The sequence below is a fragment of the Eurypyga helias genome, unplaced genomic scaffold (genome assembly GCF_000690775.1).
Source record: "Eurypyga helias isolate BGI_N326 unplaced genomic scaffold, ASM69077v1 scaffold35365, whole genome shotgun sequence".
In the NCBI taxonomy this organism is placed as follows: domain Eukaryota; kingdom Metazoa; phylum Chordata; class Aves; order Eurypygiformes; family Eurypygidae; genus Eurypyga; species Eurypyga helias.
In genome coordinates, this window is record NW_010251453.1 from 15,184 (window position 1) to 23,369 (window position 8,186).

At 41.4% G+C, this 8,186-nt stretch overlaps 1 protein-coding gene across 1 annotated transcript in view; it reads left to right on the plus strand.

Moving 5' to 3' along the window:
* LOC104509935 (grainyhead-like protein 2 homolog) overlaps window positions 1-7,937 on the plus strand; it is a gene marked incomplete at both ends in the record, with an annotated part of 12,588 nt that extends 4,651 nt beyond the window's left edge. Inside the window, 3 exons of the mRNA XM_010152036.1 lie at window positions 335-719; window positions 4,225-4,277; window positions 7,781-7,937. Coding sequence (XP_010150338.1) covers window positions 335-719; window positions 4,225-4,277; window positions 7,781-7,937 — 595 coding nt within the window. The remainder of the gene's footprint in view (window positions 1-334; window positions 720-4,224; window positions 4,278-7,780) is intronic.
* Between the last annotated feature and the right edge of the window lie 249 nt (window positions 7,938-8,186).

Consider the following 8,186-nt stretch of genomic DNA (forward strand, 5'->3'; position numbering starts at 1 on the left):
AGTGTACTACTTAGGGCAATGGTTTATCAGAAGGGAAAGATCTAGTTCCCTGCCATTTAAGAACATGAAGCTATTTAAGGAGGAGATTTACTCTATCAGAACGGTTCATAACAGTTATTGGTTTTGTCTCACAGAAATTGTCTTAATACCACGGAAGCTCAGAGTAATTTAAGCGGGGGAGAGAACCGTGTGCAAGTCCTGAAGACAGTGCCGGTTAACCTTTCCTTGAACCAAGATCCTTTGGAGTCGTCCAAAAGGGAGTACAACACGCTATTTAAGGAGGAGATTTACTCTATCAGAACGGTTCATAACAGTTATTGGTTTTGTCTCACAGAAATTGTCTTAATACCACGGAAGCTCAGAGTAATTTAAGCGGGGGAGAGAACCGTGTGCAAGTCCTGAAGACAGTGCCGGTTAACCTTTCCTTGAACCAAGATCCTTTGGAGTCGTCCAAAAGGGAGTACAACACAAATGTGTCTGGGAGCTCAACGCCCATCACGGGGACTGGAGTGACTGTGGTTAAAGCAGAGGAGTTCACCCCTGTTTTTATGACCCCGCAAGCACACTATGCAAGAGGAGAAAATGAGGAGCACCGCGGGGTTATCTTTGAACCATACGAAGTGTCCAACATTGCTCCCCACACAAATTATCTCAAAGACGACCAGCGCAGTACTCCTGACAGCACGTACAGCGACACCTTCAAAGATGGAGGAACAGAAGTAAGTTTTTCACCTCAAATTAGCATTAAGAACTCAATAAAAAGCTGTAAACAAGATAAGGAGCTTTGAGCTGACCACAAGAGCCATTAGAACAGTGATGCTTGTTTCAACAAATTCATCTCTGCTGCTTGCCAGGTTCTTGTTGGTCTGTGCTCTGATTATAGGGGAGCATCATGGGGTGTTTCAGAAGACAGTTTTGAAGTCGCTTATTGGAAACTCTGAGAATAGTAAATACTGATCTTTTCTCTTCTGGGGTACTGTGCCAAGTAGAGGGTAGTTGCCATTCTGAAAGAAGATCTGTTCCCCATTAACAAGATCTGCCTTTGATCTATTCAGACGTGTAACACATAGCAGCCACTTTGTAACTGGGAAATCCTTAATGTTCTGAAAGTGCACTGAGCGATGTCAGCCTCTGCTGCTTGATAAACCCAAGTACTTTATTCAGGAGCTGTCTGTTGCACTAAGCTCTCCTCTGCAACACGGGAAGGTGAGAAAAACAAGTAGAATTTGGTGACTAGGGGGGAATTAAGAAGTGAACAGGCAGGGAAAGATTTAGTGGAATGAGGGGGAGAAGAGAGACAAGTTACAATAGCCTTGTAACTATTTTACACTTTGTGCTGAGGTGAAGTAATTATAAAGTCAGCTTTAATATGGTGGGTGCCCTCTGGCTGCTTTTGCCTGCTGCAGAATAATGCAAACAAGCCAGAAATGTAAAAAGGTAAAAATAATTTAAAGCTGACAGTACCTCTGCAAGTAATTTGAGATATTAGGTAGTTAAACTCTCCTCGGATTTTCTCCTCCAACCCTACGAAATGATAAATGTAACAAAGGTACAAGGCAGGTGATGTTAAGGCTGAGTTACTCTGACTGAACATATAAGAAATTTACTGTGTTTGTTGCATGTATTACAGAAGATTAGGTTGATTCCACACAAGCATTGTAGGTCAGGATGTCTGGAGGTGAAATCCATTTTCAGATATAGAACACAATTAGGTCAACTAACTGAAAAATTATTGAAGAAATCTCCCTTGCCATTGAAAAATCACCAAGATCAAACCTTGGACTAGAAACACTGCTCTGCATTATCAAATCACACCATTTCAGCTATTTTTCATTGTTACTGGTAAATGGCTTATTATGGGAATCTGGTAGTACCGTACCTGTGGCTTCCCCTGGGATGCTGTAGCTGAGTGATCCCGTTAACGCTGGTTTGCTGTGAGACACGGTGCTGAGAGCTGCCCGTGCAGTCAGCCCGTGCTGTGCAAAGTGCTGTCAGGTGTGCCAAGTTGGTTAAGTCGGAGGTAAAAATGGAATTTACATCTGTACGTTGGCCGCGCATCCCAAACTCCGTGTTATGGTGATTTTTGTTGCCATGGTAATATTTTGTGTCCCAAACTTCGTATTATGGTAATTTTGTTACAGTGATAATATTTTTTTTGATATTTTTCTTTTTTTAATGATGGGTTAATAGCAAGGTACAATACTTGTCATCTAGGCATTCTTTGCAGCCTGGGGAGAGAGGCAGTTCAAATCCAATTGCCAAAAGTGGGTGGAATGGTTTAACAGGTACACTCACTCCTCTCCTTCCTCACCTCCCCTGGTAACCGTACAGGGAGACTGAACAACTAAGGCGTACTGGGTCCGTCTGTAGCTGTTAGCTGGGGTGTGTGCCACTGTTAGTGGCCTTCCAGCTCCCAGTGCTCACATGCATGTGGTATGTGAGCAGGAAGAGCTTTCCCACTCAGCACTTAGCCTGTCTCTTTGTTTTTTCTCAACTCCCCAAATCCCATGACGTGCTTCGCCCCTGCGGTGCTCTGGCTGCTTCTCCAGCCGTGTGCTGTTGTGTACGGACAGCTCTATCAAGCAGGGGTGGGGAGAGTAAAAATTCAAAACATACCACAAGAGAAACTTGTGCTAGATGAGTGTTTAAAGTCGGAATACAGTTGTTCTTGCTAGTTTTCCTATTCACTTGGTGAGAATGGCTGGGTTTGGCTGAGTAGATATGCTGATACCTGCCCAGTTTTTAAGATGTTATGAATATGTATTAAGTTGTTTCAAAATGTTTATTGGGTGATTTAGTTCTGTTACACTGAAGGAGTGCTGAGGTTTTATAGTTCCCTGTGGTAGTGGACGCTTTGGTCAGTCACTTGTGTTCTTTGCATACAATTTAAAAAAAAAAAAAAAGAATATGCCTTTCTCATCTCTTTCATATTCTTACATAGCTGTGCATTGTTTATTAATCACTTATAGTATAGACAAAATTTTCAAGGATAGGTAAGTAAATTGAACGGTTTTGACAATGCCAACCTTTAGTCTTCATATAAAATGTGGCTGGAATGCCACGAGGCCATCTTTATTGTAATACCCCTCAGATGTTAGATCTCATAAGGTATTTGGCTTCTCTGTGTTACTGCTCATGGATCCTTGACTTTGATCTTCAGGAAAAATATTCCTAACCGGTACATCATGCCTTTGCACTTTTGTATCTGACCAGATATTTGTTGTGGCACAGTTGTGCATAAGGTAAAATTAAAAACTCTTTTCAAAATTGCCTGACTTGACACTTCTGGAAACAAAACAGCTTATAATTGTTAACTGGTGATCACAAAAGAAATCCTGGAGATTAAATGTAACGATCCGTCAGTGAATCAGAGAAACATCAGCAAAACCATGTTTTGGGCAAAAGGCAAACCAAGAAGAAGCAGCAAGGCTGACACGGCAGAGTGTGAACGGGCTCGTGTGCTCAGGAGGACCGAGTACAAGTCCTTGCTTAGTCTGTGCAACAAGGTTTCAGTTTTTTTCACAATTCCACCTCTTGATGTAATTTTTCTTTTTGATAGACGTGTTTTCGTTTTTTCAAGAGTGACTGTAGGTCTCCTTTCATCTGGTAAAGCGTGCATTACATTCGAACAGAATCTTATAATGAAGGTAAAATATTTTCTCCGCCTGCGTCACCACTCCTGTTCAAAACAGACGGTAGAATGGTCGAAATTTTGGTCAGCATTTCATTGTAGGCCTTAAGGGCAGCTGACCACCCAAATATTTTTAAATAAAGCAAAACAAAACAAAAAGTGAAGTCTCTAGGAAAACTATGGTTTCATTTGAAAATTCATTTGAAATTATCTTTGAGATGATACATTTTTACAGAATTGTTTAGAATATATTAATGTGTAGGCAAGGACTTTAATAAGGCAGAAGATATTTTTCAGCTACATTTCTGCAGGAGTTAGATTATGAAAAACTCTAAAAGTTTGACCTAAATGAAATACCTCTGTCAGTTCTGGTATAAAGACCATGGAAAATCACAGAATGGTTCGGGTTGAAAGGGACCTTAAAGACATCTAGTTCTGACCCTTCTGCTGTGTTCAGGGACACCCTCGTTTTTAGGGAATTTGAGTTTTAAGTGGTTGACGGTTTCTTCTGAGGGGTCCTCACATAATTCTACTCTTGTTGGTATTTACCTTTTGATTTTATTAAGCTATATTTATTATTTTTTATTTTTCAGAAGTATCGCAGTGTGTCCGTGGGGGCTGAAGAATATATTTACGAACAAACAAGGTATGGCATGAGCTTTGGCATGTGTTGACTAGCATCACGTAGGAATGTATAGAGGGTGCCTGTGTCCACTTCCCTCCCTCCCCTTCATCACCCTGGGGCACCTGCAGGACTCCCTTGACGCTGCCCAGCACCACTCTTCCCCTCTCCTGCACATGTTAGTTTTCAAATCTGACGGGTTTGTGTCTTCATCTGCTATCTTCCTTCAGCATTGTTTTAAGTTAATAACCCCTCTGAAGCCCCTTGGGGGATATGTGAGATTAAAACTGTCAAGAGAGGCCCCCCAGGTAACAGGCCACGGCTTTGACATCCAGGTCATGGAAAATCTTCCCCACCTTTCAGGATGGCAGGATGCACAAATCAGATGTCCAGGGTTGTTGAACTGGCTCCACCAACCTTATGGAACTCCTGTCTTTATTTTTCCCTTCTGGTTTTTTTCTAGTTACTCCTAGTGGGTTTTCTGCAAAACCCTCTGCCTTTTTACACTGCTTGCTTAGGTATTCATGTTTACCAATAATACAGTATAAATGAAGTGTCTATTACAAACCTTGTAAAAAAACCCCTAAGAATTAAAAGAAAAAAAAATTTAAAAGTTTTGAAAATTGAAGTTTGACAGGAGTTGTGTCCTCCCTAAGCACAGAAAAATGCATGTGTAGAATGGGCAAACGCTGCAGCGTCACTTTCACTAGTAAAGACTGCGATCAGTAAAGTTCTTAAGCTGATGCTTCATTCCATGCTTGTGAATAGTTATGTTTAGATCTGAGACATTACTCTTGCTTTAGAAACAGGAACATGCCTATGTATTTTTCCTGTCTGGAGTAGGCATATGACTACTTCTGTAGTGGAGGTTCCTTACAACTTGATCTTTCTTCTGAGGGATGTTAAAATCATCATTAACTGCGGTGAGCTCAGAACTGAGTCATTATATAGGCAGCACATATGAAACAGATATTTAGCAAAGACTGCTCACTTACTACACTGGATATTTATAAAATTGAATCCTGAAGCATTGGCATCATTAATAATTCTCAGACATTGTTTTTCATACTGTGGCCCACATCCACGTTAGAATGAAACCTCCAAATGCACACTAAGAAGAATGAAACCTCCAAATGCACACTAAGAAAAATTAAATCGGTCTTTCTTGGGAGTTAACTGGAAGCGATGTGTGCTCAGAAAGGAAAGGTTCAGATTGAAAAAAAGCAGTAGTGAATGTGAAAGTAATTGGAGGCCTAACGGAAGATCCCTTAATGACTACACGGGGCTTTAGTTAAGACTTGCAGTGAGATTCAGAATCGTAGTATATTCATTTGAGAGGCTGCAGTGAGTTTTAAGGGTAATAGTAATCCTCCTGCTATGGGACACACTTTGATTGCCAGCTGTGAACAAGAAGAAAATTCCCAAGAGGCACCACACAGCTACTGCAAAATTGGCCGGGTGCAGTGTGTCTGGGATTTACAATTTTTGACGTCTTTGTGAAGCATACAGAATGCCAAGAAACAGAAGACCAGACCGTGGCAGACTGTAGGCAGCTCTGTTAAGACACGGTGTGCCTGACTTGGGTTCATCCTAAGCCCTCTCAGCACACGCTCTAGTTAGGTCTCCTGCCTGGTTTTGAGGAACATCTCCCAGGGTACGTGGCGTGCTGTGGTATGTGTTGCGCAGCAGTCTTGCAGCACGGCAGTCCCTTTGTGTGATGCTAAACTGGAGGATGTGCCCGCGCTGCTAATGGACCATCAGTCCATGGGACAGGTGTACACAGGGGAGTGGATGCGGGGTCTGCAGCATCAGTCGTTCTGAGCTTCCGGTCCGCTCGGATGGGGCCGTACTGCTTGCCAGCGCTGGCAGAGCCTCTGTTCCCCTTGCACACAGGGCAGCACACTGTGTGCTGCAGAGGGGCAACAGCAGAGGGGACTGCAGTTCCCTCCGTGTTGCCTTTCCGCTGCGCACGCGACCCTTTGCGTTGGCAGCAGCCGCGTTGTTGAGAGGCTCTGGGACTGCCATCGGTGCATTGGATGGGTGTAGATTAGTGTTTGCTTTTTACTTTAGTTTTGCTTTGGTTTATAGCTTTTAAGGAACTGGAAAAATGATTGGATTTCCATTTATAAGCTAGAGTAATAAAAAGAACCTTAGAAATTGTCTTGATGGTAAAGTAAATAATTGATATTAAACTGTCTGAAAGGTTTTCCTTTGAATGGAAAGATAATGGATCAGGTTAATTTTTTTTCCTCTACCTTCTCTTCAATTGGGGATTTAAATGTTACTATTATTCATATATTATAGTGATTTTTTTTTCCATTGCATACTTAAAAATGTTTTTGTCTTCCCCCATATTGCTATGTCAGTGTTACGATGATCCATACTATTTGTTTGAACTAGAAAGTTAAGAATACACTGTTGTTCTGGACCAGCATTTTTGTCCTTTTCATTCTACTCCAGCACTGCTTACATACTTTGCTGAATTAGGACCTTTGTGAAAATGTTTCCTCTGTATCTCCAGTTTGTGAGGACATCCTGCAAGTGACTCCTTGTATTAAGCTTCCTGTGGTGACCAAATGCAGTTTGAAGAGAAGATTTATTTTGCAAAGTTCACATTATTTTTCACTTAAGAGAATGTGAGGAGCTGCAGGCATCGTTTTTATTGGATTACTGTTGAAGCCCGTTATTGGAGGAGGCAGCTGGAAGAGGCTGTGACAGTTCTCTATGAGAACTGTGTTCAGCTAACAGTTCACTAGTTCATGGAACTTTAACTTTTCATGGTTTGACAACTGCATTAAAGGTGGAAAGTTCTCCTGTGATCTTTTCTGCAACAGGACTTCCAACACAGGAGCAAACTCTGGTTTTCTCTTATTTTTCTAAAGGGAGGTTACTTGATTGCAGATACAACTAAATGTAGGTACTTTGTTCTGCCTGATTAATTTTGAAAAGAAGGCTTGTAAAAAAAAAAAAAAAAGAAAAGCCTTGATTGCACCTTGTCTTTAAACAAATGAACCTACTGGCCCTTCTGGTTGTATTCTTTCTCTGCCCTGTGCTGAAAGTAGCAGTGGGACTTTCTATTCTCTGCGTCCATCTTTTGCAATAAGTTTTGTTCTGTGGGTTTTTTTTTCTTTAATTTATCTTTCTCTGACACTTGTAAATTTAAATGCCTGTGGAGGTAGCTGATGTCCTGCAAATCATACTGAGTTCACTCCTGGTACTTGACACTCTCACTGTGGCGTACGTAGTCTTGTACTCCATGATGGTTCTTTTCAGAGAAAGTAAAAGATGTAGTCTTTGGTCCAAGAGACTTACAGTCCAGATAGTTTTACGCTTGATTGCCAGATCTGATGAACTTGAAAAAGACAATTGCATTTTTAAATACCTGTGTGACCTTTTCCTGGAATTTTCTTATTAGCTTCTAATGCCTTGCTTATACAATGCATGAAATACATAATAAATGGGGACAAAGAGAAGAAAAGGAGAAAGTGATATGGATTTTGTTGGTGTTTCTCTCCCTGTCTTTTCAGCAGCACTTTTCAGTATACTCTAGAAGCTACCAAATCCCTGCGTCAGAAGCAAGGGGAGGGGCCCATGACCTACTTGAACAAAGGACAGTTCTACGCCATCACCCTGAGCGAGACGGGTGACAACAAATGTTTCCGACACCCTATCAGCAAAGTCAGGGTATAGTCCAATTTCTTTCCTAGATGGGAATGGAGCTCTGCAGATAAATGTAGTTGTGGTTGGTTGGCTTTTAATTTTGTTCTTTTTCGTTGGAGAGGACAGAGCATGCTGACTCATGCCCAGCGTAAAAGCAGGAGAGTAATATTGATGGCGGTCTCAAATATTTTGGTGTCTATTTTTTTCAAAATGTGGTCTTATGAGTTAATGATATACATATCTGCCTCAGGTTATGATTGTGCAGAATGGTAA